This window comes from Erinaceus europaeus, chromosome 15, assembly GCF_950295315.1.
Source record: "Erinaceus europaeus chromosome 15, mEriEur2.1, whole genome shotgun sequence".
Classification (NCBI taxonomy): Eukaryota; Metazoa; Chordata; class Mammalia; order Eulipotyphla; family Erinaceidae; genus Erinaceus; species Erinaceus europaeus.
This window is the reverse complement of record NC_080176.1, coordinates 3,665,906-3,693,134: the sequence shown is the minus strand read 5'-3', so window position 1 is coordinate 3,693,134 and position 27,229 is coordinate 3,665,906. Positions and strand designations below refer to the sequence as shown.

General features: G+C 53.5%; 1 protein-coding gene across 2 annotated transcripts in view; it reads right to left on the bottom strand.

The window, feature by feature from the left end:
• Positions 1-26,295, bottom strand: part of PPL (periplakin) — a 45,361-nt gene extending 19,066 nt beyond the window's left edge. For both annotated transcript variants that reach the window (XM_060172434.1, XM_060172435.1), the window contains exons 1-4: positions 26,103-26,295; positions 6,696-6,795; positions 1,906-2,060; positions 1,124-1,244 (exon numbers count right to left, since the gene is read on the bottom strand). In XM_060172434.1, coding sequence (XP_060028417.1) covers positions 1,124-1,244; positions 1,906-2,060; positions 6,696-6,795; positions 26,103-26,164 — 438 coding nt within the window. In that variant the 5' untranslated portion in view covers positions 26,165-26,295. The remainder of the gene's footprint in view (positions 1-1,123; positions 1,245-1,905; positions 2,061-6,695; positions 6,796-26,102) is intronic.
• Between the last annotated feature and the right edge of the window lie 934 nt (positions 26,296-27,229).

Genomic DNA, 27,229 nt, shown 5'->3' with positions numbered 1-27,229 from the left:
GAAGCGACTCCCCTGCAGGTGGGGAACCGGGGGCTTGAACCAGGATGCTTACACCGGTCCTTGCGCTTCGTGCCACGTGCGCTTAACCTGCTGTGCTACCGCCTGACTCCCATCTGTAGCTCTTTCATTAAGATAAAATAAAAATAAAGAAAATTATAAACAATAATAAGCAAAAAACCAGCTCACAGCAGTAAAATCAGACATGCATAAGGCATTGACTAAAAAAGATATAGTTATTATTTAGAATTATTTTTTATTTTAATATTTATTGATTTATTATTGGATAGACAGAAATCGAGTAGAGAGGGGAGATAGAGAGGAACAGAGACTGAGAGACACCTGCAGTCCTGCTTCACCACTTGTGAAGCTTTCCCCCTTAGGTGGGGACTGGGGGCTTGAACACGGGTCTTTGTGCACTGTACTGTGAGAGCTTAACCAGGTGTGCCACTGCCTGGCCCCAAAAGATGTATTATTATTATTATTTTTTATAAGAGAGACTAACCAGAGCACGGCTCAACTCTGGCTAGTGGTGCAGGACATTGAATCTGGGGGTTCTGGAACCTCAGGCATGAACATTGGCTTTGCCACCACTATACCATCTCCCTGGTCAGTTTTTTCCTTTAATGTAATGTTGGGATGGGACTTGGTGAATGTGTGACATCAACACCCTGGGCCATTTAAAAAAATTACTAATGAGAGAGAGAGAATGACTGGGGGAGGAGAGAGAGAACCAGAGCACTGCTCTGCCAGATGCGATGTTGGGTACTGAACTTGGAACATCACGCCTGCAAGTCCTGGTTCTTCCCTCACCCCAAGTCTCTATTAACAAATAAATAGATCTGAAAAAGGTGAACCACAGTACCTGTCCACCATCCATGGAGCTGCCCCCGTGCTATCCATGGTGCTCCCATGTGGTGTCTGGGATTGAACCCAGAGTCTCTTTCACAGTAAGATGGGTGCTCTAACAAGTAAACTGTCTCCCTCCTCCACCCATCCACCTTGTCACTTTTGCTGTGTGACCTTGGGCTGGGCCTGGGCCTCTCTGGCTGTCCGCCCCCATGCCCCCAGTCTGGGCCTGGGCCTCTCTGGCTGTCCGCCCCCATGCCCCCAGTCTGGGCCCTACCAGCTTCTCGTCCACCAGCGCTGCCCAGTTGACTTGTGGGTCCACCTCCTTCACCGCCAGGTTGTAGACCTGCCCGTGTTTCACACGCAGGTTGGCCACACGCTCCTTCAGCTGCCGGATGCTGATGGGAGGGGAGGATGGCAGCCTTGTCAGAGGGCCGAGGCTTCTCACCTCACACTCAACACCCCACCTGGGCCCTCTGGGGAGATGGGGACATAGTGGCCTTGGGATCCAGGCCACCACTGCCCCCTCCTCCTGCCTGCCCTCCATCATCCATGTTTCCTTAGGTCCACTGTGAACCCAGCACCGCAGAAGGTTCTGGAAGAAACAGGCAAGTCCACTGATGACTGGAGTCTACAGGCCAGCAGGGGCCGCAGGGGGGTGGGGCTGTGTGTCAGGACGGGGCCAGGTGCAGGGTCGAAGAGGGGCAGAGAGGCCCCTGTCCCCTCTGGATGGGCAGGGGGAGGGAGGACTTGGGAATGGGGGGCAGGGGGCAGAATAAGCCCCCAGGCTGACTGCCATCACTCGAGCCCTCTGGGCCTTAGTTTCCCCAACCGTGAGTTGTAATGAGGACACTTAGAGGATCCCGAGGAGCCTGGTGTCAGGCCAGCCCCCCTGCTCACCCCATGGTCCCCCACAACCCTCCCAGTCCCCCATGGACCCTAGGGAGCCCTCACCAGCCCCCCAGCCCCTCCATGAGCCCCCACCAGTCCCCATAGCCTTGCATGACCCCACACGGCCCCCACAGCCCCCCAAGCCTCCCAGCGGGCGCGGAGACCTACTCCTCTGCGATCATGTCCCCCTGCGGGTGCCTCATGTGCTTGGCGATGGCCGAGTCCGCCTCCAGCACGTACAACAACTTCTCTGAGTCTGACACCTTCTGCAGGACCACGTCCTGGTGCTCAGGCTGCCGGCCCTCCTGCAGCCGGGCCAGGTCCTGGGAGGCCAGCAGGGGACAGTGGGTGGGTCTCAGAGGGACAGGGGGGCTCCCCGGCTACTCAGCTCCAGGATGCATCTGTGTTGTGGCCCCAGCACAGCAGGGACCCCCCCACACACACACACACATACACAGAGGCAGGTCAGCAGGCAGAGCTCCAAGGTGTATAAACATTCACCACGAAGGTGATGGCATAGCTGGGGTTGAAAGCAAAAGGAAGAGTGTTGTAGACAGAGGGGTCTGTGCAAAGGCCCTGGGGCAGGAAGGGGCAGCTTAAGACCCAGTGCACTGGGGGAAGCTCAGTGCTGTGGTGTCTTTCCCTCCCTCCCTGTCTGTCTGTCTTCTGTCTGTCTGCCTGCCTCAGTCTTTCTCTCTGAAAAGTCTGCTGAGAGTGATGAACCGCCAACAACTCCCCCAAACAGGAAGAGTCACTGTTGCAGGGGTGAACGGGATCAACCCCCAACCCCAACCCTGCAGTGAAAGGTGGACCTCGTCAAGGCCCAAGCCTACACCCTGCACAGTGCCAAGGTGCCAAGCGGGAGAGGGCAGACCCAGAGGCCCAGCTGCAGAAGTCTGTCTCTGGGCACAAAGAGACAGGAGGTGGCTGCTGGGGGCCAGGAACGGACTAGAAATAGTCCCTAGATATTCTCTCTCTCTATTCTGTCTCTCTCTCTCTCACACACCCCCCCACACTTTGTTAGAGAGGCAAAGAGTGAAAGAGAACACAACACCAAAGCTTCCTTCAGTGCTCTGGTGGCTGGGTTTGAACTTGAGTCCCACACATGGCAAAGAAGCATAATATCCAAGTGAGCTATGTCACCAGGCTGGCCCGGGTGTGAGAGATCTCACAGGAAGGAAAATGTCCTGAAACCTTTTTACAGAAATGGCTACACCGCTTGGTGAGGTGCTGGAAAATCACTGAATTGTGCCCTTGAAATGATGTGCAAATGCCTCCAGGAAGCTGGTGAAAAAGAATAAAAATATACAGTGGTGTATCGTGCCAAAGTAAGGGACTCTGGGGCAGCGGTGGGGAGTGGGGGTGAGTGTTCAGGTCCTGGACGCAATGGTGGAGGAGGACCTAGGTTGTGGGCTTAGAGTGTTATGTGGAAAACTGAGAAATGAGGGGGCTGGGTGGTGGCACACCGGGTTAAGGGCACACAGTACAGAGCACAAGGTCCCATGCAGAGATCCCGGCTCCCCTCTCCCCCCTGCAGGGGGGCCGCTCAGCAAGTGGTAAAGCAGCTCTGTAGGTGTCTATCTTTCTCTCTCCACCTCTATCTTCCCTGCCCCTCCCCTCTCAACCTCTCTCTGTCCTATCCAATAAAAAAAAAAAAAAAAGACCACCAGGAGCAGTGGATTCATAGTGCTGACACTGAGCCCCAGCAATAACCCTGGTGGCAAAAAAAAAAAAAAAAAAGAAAACAGAGAAATGTTACACATCAACTACTGTGTTTTACTATGTATGGACTGTAAACCATTAATCTCCCCAGTAAAGGGAAAAAAGATTACAAAATAAAAATAAAATAAGAGATTATAGATATAGAAAAATATACAGGGAAAAAGAGGGGTGGTGGGTAGGTCCCTGATAGAGTGCAGTCCTTACTATGCCAAAGGTCCTGGGCTGGGCTGGAGCCTGTGCAAAACATGGAGTATTATAGCACTGGGGGAGGGGGGAGCTTTAGGGATGGTGGTGTGGTGCTATGGTTTTCCCTGCGTGTGTCTGTCTGTCTCTTTCTTTCCTTTGTCTTCCTCTCCCTCTCTTTCAATCTCTAAAAAAAAAAAAAAATGGCGCAAAGTGCAAGGAACGGTGTAAGGATCCCGGTTCAAGCCCCCAGCTCCCCACCTGCAGGGGAGTCGCTTCACAGGTGGTGAAGCAGGTCTGCAGGTGTCTGTCTTTCTCTCCCCCTCTCTGTCTTCTCCTCCTCTCTCCATTTCTCTTTGTCCTATCCAACAACGACAACATCAATAACAACAACAATAATAACTACAACAATAAAACAACAAGGGCAACGAAAGGGGAAAAAAAAGGCAAAGAAAACAAAAAAACAAGAAAGTTGTGGCCTAGGAGGTGGCACAGTGGGCAGAGTGTCGAACTTGAGTGCAGAAGGTTCCAAGTCTGATCCCAGACATCACATGTGCCAGAGCAATGCTCTGATTCTTTCTCTTATATGTTGTTGATAAATCTTTTTCTAAATGAGGATATTAAAAAAAATCATGAAAATTTTAAATGCTCATTGAAAATTTTAAGTAAGTTCAATAGTTAGAAAGCCTACAGAAAGCCTCATACTGGCTCTCAACCACCACACTGAAAAAGAGAGAAAGAAACAGAAAGTGGAGGTGGTATGTGCTAGTGTCTCTGGCTGATGGAGAAATTCCAAGCATGGTGGTTTTCGGCCTCGGTAGAATGTTCTCTGGCCTCACCCCCACCAGCTGAGCTGAGCTGAGCTGAGCTCTCGTGGGCAGTCCGAGTGCCACTGACTGATTCTGCAGGACAAAGTGAATAATCAATCATGGTTCAGCTTGTGCAGGTGCTGCAGGGGACGCAGGTGGCAGCAGGTGTGGGACGTTCAGTGTGGGCAGAGTAGGTGGACTGCACGACCTTGCTTGGCCAGGACCCAGGAAGACCCCAGGGCCTCTGCCTAAACCCTAGAGGGCCACTGACCATTGCAAACGTATGGGTTGAACACTTACAATGGGGACACTTCCCATAGCTAGACTTCAGTAAAGAGGAGTAAGAGTTAAAAACAAAACAAAAGGGGAGTCGGGTGGTAGTGTACCGGGTTAAGCGCAGGTGGCGCAAAGCGCAAGGACCAGCCTGAGGATCCCGGTTCGAGCCCCCGACTCCCCACCTGCAGGGGAGTCGCTTCACAGGTGGTGAAGCAGGTCTGCAGGTGTCTGTCTTTCTCTCCCCCTTCTCCATTTCTTCCCCTCCTCTCTCCATTTTTCTCTGTCCTATCCAACAATGACATCAATAACAACAATTACAGCAACAATAAAAAGGAAATAAGGGCAACAAAAGGGTAGATAAAAAATTTTTTAAAAGGCAAAAAAGGCTTCTGTCATAAACTGCACACAGCCCGGCCAGCTGGCAGGTGTGGGTGCAGGGTCTGCTGACATGGGATCTGCAGTGCAGACAGAAGGCAGATTCACGGTCCAGGGGCTGGGGTGGGGCTGAGAGGAGGGGGTGCTAGTGGTGAGTGGGGTTCCCTCTGGGGAGAGGCAGACACTCTGCAGCCAGAGACCATGGTGGTAGTGAGGGCCAGGGAGCTACTCGCTCCAGACGGTTGATTCTGTGCTGTTCAACCCTCACGTCACTTTAAAACAAAGATAGCAAACTCTGGAGTGCTTTCGGATATGAAAATGAGGGGCCTGGGTGGTGGTGCACCTGGTTAAGCACACACATTACCATGTGTGAGGACCAGGGTTCAAGCCCCTGCTCCCCACCTGCATAGGGTGGAGGGATGTTTCATGAGTGGTCAAACATGTCTACAGGTTTCTCCCTTTTTCTCTCCTTCTCTATCTTCCCCTTCCTCCTCAATTTCTTTCTTTTTTTTTCTTTCTCTTTTTCTTTTCTTTTCTTTTCTTTTCTTTTCTTTCTTTCTTTCTTTCTCTCTCTCTCTCTCTTTCTTTTTTTTTTGCTTCCAGGGTTATTGCTGGGGCCTGCACTATGAATTCACTGCTCCTGGAGGTCATATTTTTTTCCATAGTTGTTGTTGCTGTTGTTGTTGGATAGGACAGAGAGAAATTGAGAGAGGAGGCAAAGACAGAGGGGGAGAGAATGCAGACCTGCTTTGCCGCTTGTGAAGCGACCCCCCCTGCAGGTGGGGAGCCAGAGGCTCGAACTGGGGTCCTTGCACCTCACACTAAGTGCACTTAGCCTAGTGCCCATTGCTTGGACTCTCTTCTCAATTTATATATGTCTTATCAAAGAAATCATAATAACAACAACAAAATATGGCCACCAGGAATGGTGCATTCATTGGGCAGGCATCGAGCCCCAGCGATGACCCAGGTGGCAAAAAAAAATAATAATGGTATTTTCCGAAAGTAGTAAGGATAAAGAAGAGAAGGGAAGGGAAGGAAGGAGAAAAGAGGAAGAGGAGGAAGGGAAAGAACAGTTGTTTGGTTCCTGGAGTCTTTCCTCAAGTTCATTTGAAGTTGTAAAAAAAAGAAAAAAGCTCCAAATATTCTTCCAAGTAACTTGTTACTTTGAGACATTAAGCAAATCAAGTGAGAAACTAAACCCTATCCCCTTTTATCTCTTCCTTACTCCTCTCTCTCTGTTCATTCACTAGAACATGACAAGTTGAGAGACTGATCATGAAACTGTTGCACACAGAGCCGGGGGCTCTCTGGGGTGGAATCGCCCTGACTGTGACTTGCTTTGTGTTGCTGGCCTTGCAGTCCAGTCTTGTTTTAAAGCACACACATCACTCTTGTTAGGGGGGCTCCCTCAAAACTGTTTTCATTAGGGGAGACTCAGGGGAGCCCATGAGTGTGGGAGCACAGGGCCACTCACGGGAGGACGGGAGGAACCCGGCAGGAAGCTGCATTCCCCCCGCTCCCCAATCCCACCCGGGCTCTGGCCAGCACGGGCCCAGTCCCAGCGGGTTTATGGGTTCTGGCGGGACTCACGCTCTGCATCTTGGCCTCCGTGTCCACGATGTTCCTCTCCACCTGGTCCGCATTCTTCTGCAGCTGCTCGATAAGCTCCGACAGCTCCTTGTTGGAAATGCTGTGGGCAGAGCGCAAGGTCTGAGGGGGCCGAGAGGGCCAAGTCTCGCGGCCCAGCTCCCTGGGGACCCTGGCCCCAGAGCAGCCAGTGGAGAGTAAAGCCACAGACACAGGACAGCTGGGGAGAGGTGCTACCAAGAGCCTCTGTGCTGTTTCTGAGGTCTCCCTGGGGGTCCCCTGGCCCAGCTCAGCACACTGGCCACAGGCAAGCTGCAGTGGAGGGAAGGGGCAGGAAGGTAGCTCCTGACCTCTCTCTCCTTGGGGTCCATTATTCCAGACAGGCCAGTGAAATTGGCCTGGACAGAAAGAAACTGAGAGGGGAGGAGGACACAGAAAGGGAGAAAGAGGGAGCAGGGCGGTGGTGCAGCGGGTTAGGGTTAGTACAAGGACCGGCGTAAGGATCCGGGTTCAAGCCCTCAGCTCTCCACCTGCAGGGGGGGTCGCTTCACAGGCGGTGAAGCAGGTCTGCAGGTGCCTGTCTCTCCCCATCTCTGTCTTCCCCTCCTCTCTCCATTTCTGTCTGTCCAACAACAATGATAGCAATAACAGCAATAACAACAACAATAAACAAGGGCAACAAAAAAGAAAACACATAAAAAAATTAAAAAAGAAAAAGAAAGGGGGAAAGAAAGAGACACTCAGACCTGTTTTGTGAAGCAGACCCGCTGCAGGTGGGGAGCTGGGGGCTCAACCCGGGTCCTTGCCCTTAGTATTCTGTGCATTCAGCCGGGTGTACCACTGCCTGGCCCCCACACCTTGACCTCTCTGAGCCTTGGTTTCGTCACCTGTCAAGGGATTCCGAGGCCTCCCTAGGTACTTGCTGAAGTGCTGCCTGATAGCACTTAGGTGTGTCTGAGGCCCTGTGTGGTCATCCTGCTGGTGGATGGGAAACTAAGGCCCCCTGAGTGTAAGCTGCCTGCCTGGCTGAGGGCATCCAAGCAGTAAATGCCCCAGGGGACCTGGACCCCCACCTGTCTGCCCTTGAGCCCCCTGTAAACTTCTTCTGGGTGGGGGGCCAGGTCCCAGGGGCAGGTGTCTATCTTCCTCTCCCCCTCCTCCCTCAGTTCTATCCAACAACAGCAGCAGCAGCAACAACAATAACAGCAACAACAATGGAAAAAAGAAGGCTGCTAGGAGCAGTGGATTTGTAGTGCAGGCACCGAGCCCCAGTGATAAGCCTGGAGGCAAAGAGAGAGGGAGAGAGAGAGAGAGAGAGAGAGAGAGAGAGAGAGAGGCACTGGTCAAGGCACATGCCCAGGATCACACAGTGTGGGAACCTGCCCCCAGGACTCTCTCCTAGTGGGGCTATTACCCAGCCTCATTACCAGTACCAAGTGCAACCCTAGCAGGAGGGTGCTGGCCCTCTGGGCAACACTGTTACCCCCACTTTGCAGACATGGAACCCCAGTGCTATCCCTGGTGTTCTATGTGGGTCCAGGGCTCAAACTATCCAGCCTTGTGTCCCCAGGAGAGCCATGCAGCTGGGAGGGCAGGAGCCTGGGCAGGAAGGAACGTCAAGGAGGGGCCCAAGTCCCAAGTCCCAGGAGGGCAGGGAACAGGCCTGACCGGTCCAGCTTCTCATCTCCCTAATAGGCTGCACAGGACAGCCCTGCTGATGGAGGTCAAGATACAGCCCCACCTCTTCATCCTCATCCCTTCCTTCCATCCCACCCACGAAAGGCAGCCGTGGGTCCCCACCAAGTCCAGCCCGGCCTCTGCCCAGACCTGGACTCGGAGCCTCGGGCACTGATGGAGCCAGGAGGTCGGCCAGCCCCACCTGCTCATTAGCTGTGAGCCAATGTGAAGCAAGGTCCCTGCCCAGGGTCACTGGGGGGTGGGGGCAGCCAGTGTCTGCAGCCAGATAGGGCTCTGTCCTGACTACACCAAGCAGGGTCACCTTGGAGGACCAAGCCTCAGTCTCCTCATCATAAAATGGGACCAGTGCACTGCCCTCAGTAGGTGAGGAGGATGGGTGGGGGTGGCACTCCTAGACACACATGACTCAGAGACATAGCTCGAGAGTGCACCTTGCTGTATATGAGGCCCTGGGTTCAAGCCCTCTGCACCAGTGACAGCACCAAAAGGAAATCCACGGATGGTGAAGAGGTGCTGTGGAGTCTCTGCCTCCTCCCTCTCTCTTGCCTCTAGAGTTATTGCTGGGGCTTGGAGGCACTATGAATCCACTGCTCCTGGAGGCCATTTTTTCATTGTATTGAACAAGACAGAGAGAAACTGAGAGGGAAGAAGGAGATATAGAGGGAGATAGGAAGATACTCATCTGCAGACCTGCTTCACCACTTGTGAAGCCCCCCTCCCCACACACACACACACTGCAGGTGAGGATCCAGGGGCTCAAACCCAGATCCTTGTGCTGGTCCTTGGGCTTCGCACTATGTGAGCTTAACTGGTGCACCATCACCCAGCCTCCGCTCTCTAATCATAAACATAATTTAAAAACGGGGTTGGGGGAGGCTGCTCAGCAGTGTCACACATGCAGGAGACCCTCAGTTCATCCCCCAGCATTGCATCAAACACACACACACACACACACACACACACACGTGCATCCATGGAGATTTATGAGCTGGTAGAGCACAGGACTTGCATGCCTGAGGTTCCCAGTCTGATCTCCAATGCCACGTATGCCAGTGTGCTGAAGTATAGCTTTTCTCTCTCATCTGAAGCTTGCTCTGGTGTGATTTCAATAAGAAAATAAAGATTTTTGGGAGTCGGGCTGTAGCGCAGCGGGTTAAGCGCAGGTGGCGCAAAGCACAAGGACCGGCATAAGGATCCCGGTTCGAACCCCGGCTCCCCACCTGCAGGAGAGTTGCTTCACAGGCGGTGAAGCAGGTCTGCAGGTGTCTATCTTTCTCTCCTCCTCTCTGTCTTCCCCTCCTCTCTCCATTTCTCTCTGTCCTATCCAACAACAACAACAACAATAATAACTACAACAATAAAACAACAAGGGCAACAAAAGGGAATAAATAAAATAAAATAAAATAAATAAATAAATAAAAAGAAAATAAAGATTAAAAAAAATATTTATTTCCTTTTTGTTGCCCTTGCTTTTATTGTTGTTATAGTTATTTTTGTTGTTGTTACTGATGTCATTGTTGTTGGGTAGGACAGAGAGAAATGGAGAGAGGAGGGGAAGACAGAGAGGGGGAGAGAAAGACAGACACCTGCTGACCTGCTTCACCGCCTGTGAAGCGACTCCCCTGCAGGTGGGGAGCCGGGGCTCGAACCGGGATCCTTATGCCAGACCTTGTGCTTTGCGCCACGTGTGCTTAACTTGCTGTGCTACCACCCGACTGCCAAAAAAATAAATCTTTAAAAATAGCTGTTATGGATCCAAGAAGGATGACAGAGGGCCTAGTGGGGCTTGTATTGTTATATGGAAAACTGGGAAATGTTATGCATGTACAAACTATTGTATTTACTGTTGAATGTAAAACATTAATTCTCCAATAAAGAAATTAAAAAACAAACAAAGTCTGCCTTATCATAAATAAAAACAGCTGTTATGGTTTCTGGCAAACCCTGAAAGGAACAGATGCTCTCATAATGGGATGTCCAGCGTGTCTCCCATGGGTGGGGGGTGCATGTTACAGTCTGAATCCCGCCCAGCTGTAATCGTGTTCTGGGGGGCTTCATAAGCCGGTGGGGGGTCACACCCAGCAGACGGGGACCCTGCCTTCATAGAATAACCCCCACTTCCATTTTCCTGGGTTGAGGGAGCACAATGTGGGTGCATGGGGGCTCAGGTCTCATCCACAGTGTGATCCTTGTCTGTGTCTGCACCTCTTGACACCAACGGGGAAATGGGGTGCATGTTGGCTTGGGGGGGCTGCCTGACTCCTCCCCAGGTTCTGGGACTGGTTTTGAGGACGCTCTCTGGGACAAACTGGGTCTGTGTGTTTGAGTCCACGGGCATCAGCCTAGGACAAGAGTTTCTTTGTGTCCAGGACACACTTGGAGCACGGGGGCCCTGGGGATGGGGCCTGGGAGCCTCAAAGCTGGGCCAGGGGAACAGGCCTGGGAGCTGCAGGCTGCATCAGGCACCTGTCCTGTCTCCCTTCCTTCCTTCCTTCCTTCCTTCCTTCCTTCCTTCCTTTCTTTCTTTCTTTTCTTTCTTCCTTTCTTTCTTCCTAGAAGTGATAGAGATACCCACAGCACTGCTCCAGTGTTCATGAAGCTCCCCCCCAAAAAAGGTGGGTTTTGGGGGTTTGAATCTGAGTCCTTGAGCATGGGAACATGTGTGTCCTACTGGGTCTACCACCACTTGGCCTCCTAGGTGCCTGTCATATACATATAATTTTTTAAAAGAATTTATTTATTAATTAATGAGAAAGGAGGAGAGAGAGAAAGAACCAGATACCACTCTGTTACATGTGCTGCTGGGGATTGAACTCTAGACCTCATGGTTGAGAATCCAATGCTTTATCCACTGCACCACTTCTTTATGGACATACATATATATAATTTTAATGAGACAGAGCAATAGATACAGAGGGACAGAGACCAGAGCCCTGCTCAGCTCTGGCTTGTGGTGGTGCTAGGGATTGAACCTGGGACCTGGTAGCCTCAGGCATGAGAGTCTTTTGCAGAACTATTATGCTAGCCCCAGCCTAGTACCTGCCTTGTAATCTCGGGTTGGAAACCCAAACTCCATAGCCCAGCTTGCTTTCTAGGTGGGCACTCTCACCCAGCAGGCCAGTGGCAGAATGGGGCACAAGGATTCAAACTCAGGACTGTGTGATGCCTGGGCACAGCTTATGGTCTGGGCAGAGAAGCTGGGAGGCAGGTGTGGTCTGCATCACCCTGACACCACAGATACTCTGTATGGGTGAATCCAGAGAACCCAGGAGACCCGGGGGCTCTCACCCCACCAGTCAGTCACCTCTCCTTGCTTTCTTTCTGTGCGCTGCCCTGTCCTGTCCTTTCCAGCAGCTCCCGGAGCTGAACGCCCAGCCAGTAAGGACCCACACAGAAGGCAGAGGGGATGGTCTGCACTTGGGTCCTGGTGCACAGCTTACCAAGTTGTCAATTGCTCAGCCTCTCTGTGCCTCAGTTTCCCCATCTGTGTATGGGGGTCCTTGCAGCTTGTCTGCCACACGCTGGAAAGGGGAAATTAGAAATTGCTGACCCCTGGGAGGTCCTTATAAAAACATGAGGTCCCGAGTTTAATTCCCAGCAGCACATGGGTCAGAGTGATGCTCTAGTTCTCTCTCTCATGTTAATAATGCAAATTAAAAAAAAAAAAGCAGGGAGTCGGGCGGTAGCGCAGCGGGTTAAGCAAATGTGATGGACCGGGGTCCTTATGCAAGGACCGGTGTAAGGATCCTGGTTCGAGCCCCTGGCTCCCCAACTGCAGGAGGTTTGCTTCACAGGCAGTGAAGCAGGTCTGCAGGTGTCTGTCTTTCTCTCTCCCTCTCTGTCTTCCCCTCCTCTCTCCATTTCTCTCTGTCTTATCCAACAATGATGATATCAATAACAATAACAATAATAACTACAACAACAATAAAACAACAAAGGCAACAAAAGGAAATAAATAATTTTTTTTTAAAAAAAGTAGCCTGGGAGGTGGTGCAGTGGATAAAACTCTGCATTCAGGACGAGGTCCTGCATTCAATCCCTGACATCACATGTACCACTTTTTCTCTACCTCTTTCATATTAATGAATAAATAAATATTAAAAACAAAGTGCAGGATGGTGAAGTGCACATGTTGCCATGCACAAGGACCTGGGTTCAAGCCGCTGTTCCCCATCTGCAAGGGAGACCTGCAGTGAAGCAGGTCTGCAGGTGTCTCTCTTTCTTTTTCTCTCTCCCTCTCTAATTCCCCTTAATTTCCCCTTAATTCCCTCTTAATTTCTTTTTGTCCTATCAAAACAAAATAGAAAGAAAAAAGAAAAAAGTGACCTCTGGTAGTGCCAGCACCAATAATCCTGGTGGCAATAGAAAAAAAAAAGTTTTATAGAATGCTATCTCAGTAGAGTGCACACCTTATCTTACTAGAGGCCCTGAGTTTGAGCCCTGGCACCACACGAAAGCACCAGGGACAGGGAAATTCCAAGGATGGTGGAGTGTTGTATGCTTTACATTGGGTTGTTCTAGCTCTTTCCCGCCAAGAGAATTGGATCAGTCCTGCTAGTTTTGCGGGCCACCCGGCAGGGTGTGGGTACGGAACATGATGAGCACTAGATGTTGTTGTGGCGGTCTGGTGTCCGGCTGCAGAGAAGAGAGTGGACGTCCAGAGCAAAGGGGTACACAAATCTTTATTATAGGATGGGGGGGGTTTGGTTCAGACCACGTGGGGCCAGCCGGCAATGGCCGTCCCCACTACCTGACCACAGGGGGAGAGCAGGGGGCTATATCTCAGAGAGGGAGAGCTGAGAGCCCAGAGGGGGGGGGTGAGGGGCCTTTTTATTGGGCGACAACCAGGGGTGACGTGTGGGGCCAGGATTGGTTGAAGGGGGCACTGCTAGGATTTCGCGGGGCGTAGTAAAACCTGGGGGCGGAGACTGCATCAGAATCACTCCTCAGCAACAGTGGAGAAGTGTGAGTTTCTCCTGTGTTGCTTCCTTGTTCTTCCGAAAGAACAAGAGAACTGGCCACAGTTGGGCTCTTTTTTAAATTTTATTTTGGAGTAGGTGAGAGTAAGCAGCTGGGAGGAAGTCAGAGCCCGCTGGCACCTGGGAGCTAAGTATAGAGCTGGGCCACCCAGGCCATTCTCTTCCACCCTCCTGCATGCCTAAACACTGCTCCTCATGGGTGTCGCCTTGGCCCAGGAAGAAACCTCAGTCCGGGAAGAGCATCCTGGGGCCCTGCAGGAAGCGAGTAGGCAGTGCTGGCCTCACTTGGCTGAGAGGCCCGGTTTAGGGCTAAGGATGGGGCAGGAGATTTGCGGTTCTGCTGCTCAGAGAATGCCCTCCGGCCTGCAGGAAAGGGAGCCATGGCAGGAGGGTGGGGAGGCTGGTCTACCCAGTTGTTTCAGCAGAGCCCCAGAACCACCCAGCTCCCTGCCTCTCTCCTACTCCTTTGGGGTGGCGGGGAGAGCTCCGTGTCCATCTTCTAAGGGCTCATCTGAGTCTCCCCTGCAACCCGACTCTCGCCCCCATGCCTGCACTCCTGTGGGCTTGTCGGAAAGAGTTCATGCCAATACCACTAGGCCTCATGGGGGTGTAGCCTCCACCTGCCTGAGCCCCCACGCGGTCTCGGAACACAACCTGCAGACCCCCTGCAAAGGAGCTCGGTTCTCCAGCCCAGGCCCCCCACCCCAGTGGGCACACCTGCCCAGCCTCAGCCTTCAGGCCTCCCCCAGCACCAGCTGACCAGGATTCAGTCTCTGTCCCCTCCTGGGCTCCACAGGCACCAGACAACCTTTGTCACAGCCTCCTGCACCCAGGACAGAGCCAGGCCCTGCAGAGACACCAGGACCAGCCACCTCTTTGCCCCCAGCCCTCCCTCTCCCTGTCCACTCTGCACTGACTTCCCAGCTCCTCCCTGCTCCCCGCTTCATCGAGGGACACTGAGTCCAGTGGACCCTGGGCCATGGGGACACCCATCTGGGTGTGGGCTGATGGCTCCACTCCCTACCTTGGCTTCCTCACCTGTGAGACCAGGGAGTCCAGAATGATACTGGGTGGATGCAGTTCAAGGACAGGATGCCCATGGAGAAAGCCAAGGATGGAGTGACACATGGGAGACTGGGCTGTGTCACTCTGTGGCCAAGGCCGTCGCTGTCTGATAGCACTAGAACTGGGCCACTTTTGTCACTGAAATTTCTCTAGTAACCACATTAATAAAAAGTCCAAAGATAGCCCGGGTCGTGCTCGGGGTGGAGGCCCTGGGTGTGACCCCTGGCACCACGCGGGAGCACCAAGGATGGAACAAACAGAGTTCGGAGGATGGTGGAGCCGGGGTCCATTCTCTCTCCACTCAGTCTCTCTCAGAGAAGAAAAGTGTTGGGAGTCGGGCAGTAGCACAGTGGGTGAAGTGCAGGCGGCACAAAGCGCAGGGACCGGCGTGAGGGAAGAGAAATGTTTTCTTGAGTCTGGAGTGGAGCACATGTTCAAGTCCACCGTGGACAGGGCAACTTTTTCTTTCTTTCTTTCTTTCCTTCCTCCCTTCCTTCCTTCCTTCCTTCCTACTTCCCTCCCTTCCTTCCTTTCTTACTTTCTATCTTTCTTTCCTTTTCACTTAAAGAAAGAAAGAGACAAAGGGAGGAGAGATATAGGACCGCTCTATTTGTCAAGATTCCCCTGGTACCATGGTTATTTCCATATGGTGCCAGGGCTCAAGCCAAGGGGATGCCTCATGAGTGCTGGGACAGCACCACAATGCCTCTTCTTTCTGTCTTGTCTCCTCTGTTAAAAAGGGGGGGGGCCCAATGGTAGTGCAGCGGGTTAAGCACACATGGCACCAAGTGCAAGGACCGGCATAAGGATCCCGGTTCAAGCCCCCGGCTCCCCACCTGCAGGGGAGTCGCTTCCCAGGCGGTGAAGCAGGTCTGCAGGTGTCTGTCTTTCTCTCCTCCCTCTCTGTCTTCCCCTCCTCTCTCCATTTCTCTCTGTCCTATCCAACAACAACAGCAATAACAACAATAATAGTAACTACAACAACTATAAACAAGGGCAACAAAAGGGAAAAAAATGGCCTCCAGGAGCAGTGGATTAGTAGTGCAGGCACTGAGCCCAGCAATAACCCTACAGGCAAAAAAAAAAAAAAGAGAGAGTCTTAAGGGAGTAGTGGAAGTGAGCAGGTGCAGTAAGCCAAACATTTAAACAAGTACAATTTTAAAGCCAAAGAAATTAGTGAAGTTGCTATTTCGGAAGATATTTGCTTTGGGGGCTGAGCATTGGCACAAATATTAGGCTGCACATGTTATCACATGCAAGGACATGGGTTCAAGCCTACCTGCAGAGGGAAAGCTTTGTAAGTGGTGAAGCAGTAATCCTTCCTCTCTCCCTATCTCCCCCTTCCCTCTCAATTTCTCTCTGACTCTATTAAATAAATAAGCAAAATTAAAAAGACCATATATATATATACACACATACATACATATAGATGCATGCACACAGACAGACGTGGTGGTGGTTTCAGGGATTGAACCTGGGACCTCTGGCACACAGGTTCTCTGCATAACTGCTATGCTATCTCTCCAGCCCAAGATAGTTTGTTTAACTAGCTGCATCTACACCACAGTTCCATGAGCACTTTGCATTGCTTCTTCTTGTTAATCTGTAGTGCTGGGCAGAGATACATTGTGCAGATGCCTTACCCTAGCAGGTACTGGACTGGCGTGATTCTAGATGATTCTGGGTCTTGGGCCTGCTCTGCTCAAAGCCCACGAGGACCAAAGCCTGGAGGTTCAGCACCTGCTACCTGCACACTCAGTGAACTCTGGCTGCTGTCACCCTTCCTCCTGCTGCACTCACTGCCCCACAGCCAGGCCTTGTCTGTGCCCCCCACCCGAGTGCCTGACTTTACAACAAGCCGGGCTCCCAGCTAGGCCCCACAGAGCTGCCCTGGATGTGTGTGGGTGTGGCAGGTGCACCAGCCCACAGCCTGACACCTTCCCATGTACCCCTGACACCCACCCCTTCCCTGGGAAGAGATGGAGGGAAGACAGCTGCCCTGCTGTCACTACCTGCCCAGACCTACTTCCCATCCCCACTAGCCCATCCAGCTGTCTCTCCTTCCAGGCTTGAATCACTCCCACATTCTGGCCATTGATCCAGAGGAGGAACCTCTTGGTTCCTCCCTTTGGGGCTAATTCCACCTCAGTGGGTTTGCAGGGGAGCAGGTGGGCGGAGCAGGGATGGAAGCACCAGCTCGGGAATGTCTGGAATGCACAGGAGGGCACACCTCTCCCCAGCCAACCTGGCCCTCCCAGAGCCCGGAGCCCGGAGCCTGGAGCCCGGAGCCCAGAACCTGAAGCCTAGAGCTTGGAGCCTGGAGCCCGGAGCCTGGAGCCTGGAACCTAGAACCTAGAACCTAGAACCTGGAGCCTGGAGCCTGGAATCTGGAGCCCGAGCCTGGAGCTTAGAGCCAGGAGCCTGGAACCTGGAGCCTGGAGCCCGAGCCCAGAGTCCAGAGTCCAGAGCCTGGAGCCCAGAGCTGGGGTACCACCCAGTCCTCTGAGGTGTTTCCTAGCATGTCACAAGGCCTACCTCCTCCCTTTTCCCAGATGAAGACATCTGAGACTCAGAGGCGTTAAGAAACCTGCCCAGGGTCACACAGCTGGGAAGCACCAGGATCTGACCTTCATCACCCAAGCCCGAGAGTCACCTCATCAGAACAAGGAGACACCAACCCCAACCCAGAAAAGTAGCCTGGCGACATGAGGAGGCAGGACCAGGCCAGGGGGAGGTGGTGCTATGTGGAGCTGAGTACTGTTACTTAATCCCAGTGCTGGGTGACAACCAGGGGTAGCGACTGAGACTGAGTCATCTTCAGAAGGTGCCACCACAAGTGACAGCCTGCCGGTCCCTCTGAACAGGTCTTTCGGGGAGGTGCCAGCACAGAAGGGACCCCTTCCTGGGTCACACCCTCCCTGAGTCCTTTCTTTGATCCTTGTAACTGACAAGCCTCCTGCTATTATCCCTCCCACTGTGAGCCTGGGGCTGGCAGGTGATGTGCCCTGGGCCACAGGTACGTGTCACTCAGGGAGGGTGGCCACCCATCCAGTGACTGCTGAACAGACCTTCCCCTCCAGCCTGGGCTCCCTGTGATCCAGGGCTACAGAAATGCCTTCCCAAGATGGCAGTTTATTAAGCACACATATGACCATGTGCAAGGATCCAGGTTCAAGTCCCCGATCCCCCACCTGTGTGTGGGGGGGAACTCACATGCTTCATGAGCAGTGAAGCAGGTCTGCAGGTCTCTCTCTCTCTCCCACTCTATCTCCCCCTCCTCTCTCAAGTTTTCTATCCTATCCAATAAAAGAGAGAGAATTAGAAATGCACTTGTGGAGTAGGGAGGTAACTCATAGTTTACCAAGAGGAAAGAACCAGGTTCAAGCCCCCAATACAAAAACAAAGAAAAAGAATGTCATCATCCAGTGTCCAGGAAAATGGGTCAGAACACAGGACTTGCATGCCTGAGGCCACAGGTTGGATCCCCGGAACCACAGATGGGAGTCACCACACAGGACACCAGGGGGAGCTTCATGGGTGGGTGGGGCAGTTCTGAGGTCTCTCTCTATAAATATGAATAAAAGGAAAAGTCCACTGGGAGCCCGATAGGCAAAATAGAGAAACGCAGCCCACGAACTAACTAGATTGACAAAGAGCCAGACTGACTGATTGCCCGGTTCAGGTGACTTCTCCCCCAAATCTGTTCCCCCACCCCCACCCCGCCGCATCTCACTCTGGCCCTTACCCTGACTGACCTGTGAAGATGGGACTCAGTCCAACCAAATGCAGAAGGGGGGGGGGACAGAAAAGGCAGCAAAGTGGAAGTGTAATAAGTAGAGAATCTGGGAGGTGGCACAGCCGGCTGAGAGCTCACATTGCTGTACTCATGGACGTGGGTTTGAGCCCATGCGGTGAAACAGTGCTGCAGGTGCTTCTCCCTCTACCTCCACCTTCACTTCCAAGTTCTCTGTACTATCAGGTAACAAATACAAAAATAATAATCGAGAATCTGAAACAGCTGGAGGGAAGGAGGCTGCAAACACTCTAGCCAGCGGGCTGAAAACACCTGCTGAAAGACTCAGGTGAGAGCACTCACATGAACAGCTTATCACTGAGGACTTGTCCAGAGAAACACGTCGGGGAATCCTGTGTGTGCCAGCATCAAAGGATGTCATTATAGAAGGGCCAGGGAGAGAGCTCACCTGAGAGAACGCCTGTCTTATGTGTGTGACCCAGGCTTGGGTCCTCATGTGCACTTCAGCAGTGAGGGGTGCTTCAGTGCTGTGATGTCTCTCCCTTTCTTTCCCCCTGCCCTACTCCCACTGCCTCTCTCTCTCTCTCTCTCTCCCTCTCCAGGAAGGTCAGCCCAGAGTAGTGAAGCCCAGGTCAACAAAAAGAACACTGGTCTTGCATGCCTGAGGCCCCAGGTTCAATCCCTGGCACCACATATACCAGAACTCTCAGGCCTCACTCGTGAAAGAAACGAAACACCAAGAAGAAGACAACAGCAGCCTGGCTGGTGCAGTGCATACACACCGGAGAGCACGTGGTGGAATGGGGACTACACGGGAACCGAAGCCGGCAGACGCCCCAGCATGAGGCCTGTGGTGCAGGAAGGGGAGAGAACAGAGGAGCAGAGCCAGGGCAGCAGGAGGAGGAAGGAGCCCCAGGTCCCTCCCAGAAGGGAGTCTTCTGAAAAAGCAGCTCACAGGGAGCACCCCGTAAATTCCAGGCTGATTGGTCAATTGACTGATACTCTCCCTACTAGAAGCCTGGTGATTAGTTTGGAGAGTCCTCCACACCCAGCAGTTAATCCAGGGGAAATTGATCCCGAGCCCAGGGTGGAGTTGGTGGCAGTCCCAAAGGCCCCCTTTAGCCGCTGGATCTGTTTCTGCACCACCCCCAAGAAAGGCCACCCTACCTGTGGGCCCGGACCAGGCGTGTTCCCTTGTACTCTTGTTACAGACTCACAGGAGTTCAAGGGCTTCAATGAATGCCTGGGCGTGTCTGCAAGGCTTTCGCAAGGCAGAGATGGCGCCCAGGCCAAAACCAGGGCTCAGGGCTCCTGGTCAGTGGACGGGAATTATGTGTCCTCCCACTACACATATGTATGCATGCATGAATGTGTGTATTGACTGTGGGGCTGGGGATCAAGCCCAGGGTCCCACACAGGGTAAGGCGTGCACTCTACCTGCAGACCCATCTCTCGGCCCCTGATACCAGGAGCACAGTAGAGGCTCAGTGACGGGCAGCCAGGGGCCTAGAGACATGGAAAGCATGCCCCCTGCCACTGTCAACTGAGCACCTACTATGTACAAAGCTCCCTTCCTGGGGTTCAGGCGACACTCCTCATGATGCCCTCAAACACCTGCCACTTTTGCTCTGAAGCTCCTCTCTTCCTCTGCCAGGAGAGTGCCAGGCAAGTGGGGGCAGAGGGGGCAGGGTGGATGGGTGGCATCGGGGCACACGAAAGCCAAAGTCTGAGACTCCATGTGCTGGCCTGAGGCAGCCCCCAGACAACTGCCACCATCGGCCTGGAGGGGGGGCATCCCTAGGTCCCCTTGGGGGCCAGTCATGAGTGAGAGCCTGTACTCTTGGCCTCATGTCTGAGAGTCATGATGTGATGCCCCCGGCACACAGTAAGCGCTGGAGATGTGGCTCAGAGGGTCACCTCTGGACATGACACCCTGAATGGCCTTGGATGGCAGTGCCCTGTATAGCTGGCCTCGAATGTTGTCTGCTTTGAGCGGGATGGGGAGAGGCTGTCACACCTCCTCCCTCTCTCTCTCTCTCTCTGGGAGTTGCCCTCCTTGTTGTCATTTCCCAGACAAGGAAGCAGCAGCTCAGAGGGGCTGAGGGACCCCCTCAAAGTCACAATGCTCAGAAGAGGCAGAGCTGGACCTGAATTCTCACCCAGATGACCTCGAACGACTGTCCTTCCCCGTGAGGAGCTCAGGGGCCCAACCAGCTTGCCTCTTCCACCAGTATCCAGAGCCTTGGGTCTCCCTGGTTGAGCAGTACCCTCCCTGGGCAAGCTGGAAGGGAAAGCATTTTTGCTGGGTCCACTCAGGGACCTGGGTCTGGGCATGGCGGCAAAATGGGCCTCTACTGACAGAGAAGCCCAGGCCCAGTGCAGACAAACCAAACAGGCAGGTGCAGTCTAACCTCCAGACTGGAGCTAGCCACTCTCCTCTCCAGGACACATCAGACACCTTTTCCAGGAAGTCCTCCCTGCTTTCACAGGTCCCCAACTCTGATCCGGGGGGCTCTCCTATGACCGACTGATTTCCCCTCCCCATCTGCCCAGTTCCATACTCCACTCCCAGCCTGCCCTGGTTCAAGGACAGAGTCTTGCCACCAGACATATCACCTACATTGTGCTGCCAAGCCATGGCCTCCCCTACCCCCATTGCACCCTGGGAATGGCACCCCCAACATGACACCCAGGGCTGGGAGTTGGGGGTGGGGCAGGGCAGACTCCACAACCAAGTCCAGTCCGCCCAAAGCCCTGATGCAAACAAGAAGAGAAGAGGGAAAAGAGTGTATTTATCATACACAATTAATTATATGTTAAAGAAGATAAAATCTGGTATGTTCTTCAAAGTTATCTGTAATTTTCAAAAAAGCAAGAATTTTAAAACCCATGAGTTAAGGAACTATGCCTACTTAGGTATAAACATTAATAATACTTAGTGATATCAACAACACAAATCTCTTTTTTTATTGTTGCATTGATAAAAAATAAGGGGAAATAGTTTAAAACATAGTAAACATCTATCAATAAAAGCATGGGCAGGTTAAATTATGGTATGTGAATATGATGTAATACAATGTAAATTAAAAAAAAAAGTAACTCTATTCCTTGTGAGGAAAAAAAGAAAAAGAAAAAAAAGGCGTATTTACTTATTTCATGAGCGATCAGAGGGTTGGGGAGATAACATAAAGGTTATGCAAAAAAAGCCTCTCATGCCTGAAGCACCAAAGTTCCAGGTTCAAGCCCTAGCACTGCCATAAGCCAGAGCTAAGCAGTGCTATGGTAAAAGAGAGAGAAGGAGAGGCCAGAGCATTGTACGGATGTCAGCAGAACTAGGAATTGAGCTGGGGAGCCCTCTGTGCCAGCCCTGCACCCCACGGAAAGCCCTCATTTCACCCTCCTGCCCACACCACCGCTGGCACGCACCACGCTCCTGCCCAGTCTGGCAGAGCAACTGTGCCGGCTCACCAGGCCACAGTGGCCACCATGGTCAGGAGCCTGTGGGCAGGTCCCCTCCCCAGGTGCCAGCCTGGATGCTGTCCTCAGCGACCCAAGGCCTTGGGCCTGCGCCCGTCATTAGCTCAGGTGTGAAGGCTGGCACCTGTCATTAGGAGCCGGGCACTGGGCGCAGTGGGGTTCACGCCCTCCTCAGTGTTGGCAGCTCCTTCCACAGCTGGCACATAGGGAGGGGCTGTTTTCTTTTCTTTTCTTTCTTTATTTTATTTATTTAGTCCCTTTTGTTGCCCTTGTTGTTTTATTGTTGTAGTTATTATTGTTGTTGTCGTCGTTGTTGGATAGGACAGAGAGAAATGGGGGAAGACAGAGAGGGGGAGAGAAAGACAGACACCTGCAGACCTGCTTCACCACTTGTGAAGCGACTCCCCTGCAGGTGGGGAGTCAGGGCTTGAACCGGGATCCTTCCGCTGATCCTTGTGTTTTGCGTGGCTGCGCTTAACCCGCTGTGCTACAGCCTGACTCCCGGAGGGGCTGTTTTCTTAACCTGACTGCCCCCTCCTGTCCTTCTGAGGTGCCCAGAGCTTCTCCCTGGGGTCACACTACTCCTTCTGTGTGAACCTCAGCACCATGCCTACTTTGCCAAGGAGTCGGCCGAGGGTCAGATAGGCTCCCAGATGTACAGTCTATAGTACAGACAGAAAAGCCAGGACCAGAGCTCCCTACCTCACAATGACGGCTCTCACTAACCACCCTCTATCATGCCTCAGACAATAATGGGGCCCCCAGAGAAGTTAGGGTGAAAGCTACATAGGGGCCCCCTTTTAGAGCTCCAAGCTCTTCCTGTGGTGTTACAAGCCCAAGGGGGACATTCCAGGCTCTCCCCCTCACTTTAAAAGTAATTTTGATTTTTAAATTTGAATTTTTTTTGCCTCCAGGGTTATTTCTGGGGCTCACTGCCTGCACTATGAATCCACTGCTCCTGGCAGCCATTTTCTTCATTTTGTCGTTATTATTGTTATTGTCGTTATTGCTGTTGTTGGATAGGACAGAGAGAAATCAAGAGGAAAGGGGAATACAGAGCTGGGGGTGGGGTGGGGAGAAGTACAGACACCTGCAGACCTACTTCACTGCCTGTGAAGCGACTCCCCTGCAGGTGGGGAGCCAGGGGCTTGAACTGGGATCCTTGCACCACTGGTCCTTGTACTTCGTGCCACATGCGCTTAACCTATTGTGATACCTGGCTATGACTTTTAGGGAGCTTCATGCCATGCGTGTGACCCAGGTTTGTGCCCCTGGAACATGGGATATAGGAGTTGGCAGCCCTGGGGGAAGCTCCCTGCTGTGGACACTTCCTCCACTGCCTGGTCCAGAGGAGTGGAGATTCAGGTGCTGATTTATGAGAACCAGAACATCACTCTGGCACATGCAATGTCAAGGACTGAACTTGGAACCTCTTGCTTGTAGGCCCATTGTTCTAGCCAGTGTAACACTTCCTGGACCAAGACCAGTGAAGATTTTATGATTATTATTATCATTATTTATTGGATAGAGACAGCCAGACATTGAGAGGGAAGGGGAGATAGAGAGACAGGGAGACACCTGTAGCCCTGCTTCACTGCTTGTGAAGCTTTCCCCCTGTAGGTGGGGACCGGGGGCTTGAACCCAGATCCTTACCCATTGTAACATATGCTCTTAACAAGGTGCCCCACCACCTGGCCCCTGAAGAGTTTAAATTTTTATTAATTTTTTTGCGGTTTTTAATTTTATTTATTTATTTATTTGGTAAAGACAGACATTGAGGGAGTCAGGCGGTAGCACAGCGGGTTAAGCGCATGTGGCACAAAATGCAAGGACCGGCATAAGGATCTCGGTTCAAGCCCCCGGCTCCCCACCTGAGTCCCCACCACCACAGGTGGTGAAGCAGGTCTGCAGGTGTCTGTCTTTTTCTCCCCCTCTCTGTTTTCCCCTCCTCTCTCCATTTCTCCATGTCCTATCTAACAATGACATCAACAACAACAAAAATAACTACAACAACAATAAAAAAACAAGGGCAACAAAAGAGGGAAAAAAAAGACAGACATTGAGAGTGAAGGGGGAGATAGGGAGAGAGAGAGAGACAGAGAGACAACTGCAGCCCTGCTTCACTGCTTGTGAAGCTTTCTTCCTGCAGGTGGGGACCAGGGGCTTGAACCCGGGTCCTTGCACACTGTAATGTGAGTGCTTAACCAGGTGCACCACTGCTTGGCCCCCTCCCCTCCCAAAGATTTTTATATAACTATTTTATGAGAGACACAAAGAGGGGAGAGGGCACCACTCCAGGATGGATGGAACCAAGGACTGAACCCAGAATCTATGTGCTGAGCTAACCCCCAGGGGGCTCCACAGATTCTTGTTGAGGGAGGGAAGGGGGCAGAATGGTGGAGGGGGCTGCACAGTCCAGACTTCCAGCCATAAGATAAGCAAGTCCTGGGGACATGCCCACCACACAGCAGCCCGGGTAGTTCACAGCACGGCTGCACACTTGGGAGGTGGCTGAGATCCAGAGCTAAGATCCCATCCAGAAGAAAAAGAAAAAAAGCCTTTTGATAACTACCGAGGGTGATGGAGCTCATCCGACCCATCGTGGTGATTCTCCTGCCATCTATACAAACACTGAATCATGCTGTTGTGCACCGGAGACGAGTCTGTTCCGCGCCACTTACACCTCCACAGAAACCTACCCGACAGAGATTCTTGATGAGACAGTGGGGTAAGAGGCTCCCCAGGAACTTGTCCCACTGAGGAGGAGGAGAAAGAGGAGGAGAAGGAGCAAAGTGCAGGGTGGGACTGGGTCGGGAAAATCCACAGAAGGTACCTGCATTGGCTTGGGGTTGTGACTGGCCAAACCATTAAGCTGAAGGTAGAAACTGCTGTCCCAGCCTAAGGCAGGAGAATCAGGGAAGGCTTCCTGGAGAGAGAGGGAGTGTCTGCCTAACCCAGGAATTTGCAGAAGGAACAGAGCGGGGTAGGACCCCAAGTTCTTGCTCTCCCTGGCTCTCGAAATCCTGACAGCTGGAAAGGGAAGGAACCCTTCTTACACTCTGCTGGAAAGCCCAGAGCTCCCCAGCATTCCTGCCTGGCGGGGAGGGGTGGGGGGGGCTGGACCAGGGCAGCCTGGCCTGCGTCCCTCTCTGTGAGATGGGTGGGCGCGGGGACGGGAGGGGCCCGGGGCTAGTGGGGGAAGAACAGGACAGAATGGTCCTCATGGCTGGCAGGACACCATCATTGTGCAACACCCGAGACCAGCACAGGGTCTGGACGGGACCCTGGAGAGGGAGAGCCAACTGGACATGCCCAGGGAACAGCCCAGCCCAACCTCCGGGATTGTGAAAGATGGGGGGAGGGGGGCATTGAGACGGGAGGGGAGAGGAGGAACAGCCTCTGAGCGTGAAATAGCTCAGTGGGACAGTGGGGTGCAGAGGGGAGACCCCAAGGCAGGGGTGTTCTGAAAGTGTGTGGCCACGCTCCCCGTGCCCATCCCTAGGCCTGGCTGCACCTGTCTGACAGGTCCACCGGGCTGGACCACAAGGGGGGAATCGCCTCCCAGCCTTCACAGGTGAAACACTTCAGTGGGCACTCCCCGCAGGTGGTCTGGGCCCAGGATGCCCGCCTCCCTGAAGGGTGGGGGAAGCCCTCCCAGCTGGCCAGGAGCCCCCACCCCAGCTTCCCCAGAATGGGGGGTAGCCAAGGTAAAGCCCCACCCTGCCCTCACGCTCCGCCAGGCTCCCCTAAACCGGTTATTAAGTGAATACATTAAGCTTATCAGCTGGACGTGGGTTGCTGCCACTTCAGTGCAGACACATCAAGACATGTCATTGCCAGGCCTGGGAACCCAGGCTCCCAGTTTCTGTCCGGGGAGGGGAGGAGGCACACCCCTGAGAAAGCCAGTGCCCAGTGGCCACACAAACCCCCTACCTGAAGGCCGCACCCCCAGAGGTGGGGAAGGGCATGCCCCCACTGGCTCTCCTTACACCCTCCCTTGGGCTCTCTTTGGAGGGACTCTGGAGCTCAGGGTGGCAGGTGGCAACCAGCTCTGGCCCACCTGCCATTCCTTCCTCTGGCTACTCCAGGCCAGCACAAGAAGCCAGGAGGGGCGTTCCCCTTACCCCTCATGGTGCCCCAGCTCCACCTCCTGCCCCTGGAGCCCCTAAACTTTCAGGTTCTCCTCCCTGAGCAGCGAACTGGCAACACACCACTCCCTCCCTTCCCCAGGTGGATCTAGACCCACCCAAGGGCCACCCTGCCACTTGGAGGTTCCTCTGTACCCCGTTCCCAGCCCGTGGGCACCTAACTCAGAGCTCCCAGGACGCTCTGGAACCAGAGGCGGCTCCTTGTCCAGGCGCCCCCCTCCCCAGCCCACCAGGTGGCCCTCACCCCGGGGCCCCCGACTCCCCCCCCCCCCCCCCGGACGCCACTCACCTCTTGGTGTGCACGGTGGGGCTGTATTTGCCTTTGTTCCTCTTCCTGAAGAGCGAGTGCATGGCGGGCAGGGGCGGCGGGCCCGTCGCGCACCGAGGTGGCAGGGCAGTGAGACAGGCGGCCGACTGCTGTTCCGCGGTGGCGCGGGGCTTCTGTCCTGGGCAGGCGCTCGGCCTGGCTCCCGGCCCTCCTGGGGGTGGCGCCTACCTTCCCGGGGGAGGGCCGGGTCGGGCGGGGCGCCCCACTGCCGCAGGCCCCGCCTGGCCAGGAGGTGGGGACACCCGCCCCGCCTGACACCCCAGGGTGGGGGACGCGGTGGAGCGCTGTCCCTGGGACATGCAGCTCTCCCAAAACTGAGAAGCCCCACTGGCCACTCAGTGCTTCCTGTAGACTGACACCAGGTGCCCTTCCTAGGACTCGCGTACCCCCAGGGGCCAGGGACAGACACTCTCAGTGGGAGCAGTCTTGAGGGGCTGTTCCCAAGTGAGTGCTTTTCTGAGTCCCTGCCTCCCCGCTCCCAACTGTCTCCAGTGACCTGCTGACCCTTGGCAGATTTTTTTTTTTTTTATAGGCTTCCAGCCAGTTTCCTTTTGTGTCAAACTGATAACGACTGCCTGGACCCCAAATACATCTTTCCCAGAAAGCACTGCTCATCCCCACCCACTGCACCCCTGCTCCATCATGGTGCCATTTCCAGAAACCCAGAGGCCCTCTAAAACTTCCCCAACTTGGGGTCTGGACGAAGAGACAGACACCTGTGGATCCTGGCTCAGAGGAGTCACTCTGCCCTGGTCTCCTGTGGAGATAGATGTCTGCAGTGGGGCAGACAGTAAACCCAGTCTGGCCAGCAGAGGGCCGACCCCCCCAGAGGGGGAACCCCACAGCGAGGAGAGATCAGCAGCTCCCCAGGAGGAGCGGAGTGCAGCCTACAGCAGGGATGCCCGGAAGCAGCCGGATAATCTGTGGCCAGAGGGTTTACTAGGGGAGCCGCAGGGCTCCGGTGGAGGGAGGCTCTCTGGGCCAGTTCAAGCTTAGCTATGTGGGTCCCCAGGCCAGTCCCTTCCTCTCCTGTCTGTTACTTATAAAAGTAAGAGGTTGGTGGGAAGGTTGACCCCTGGGATGGTCCC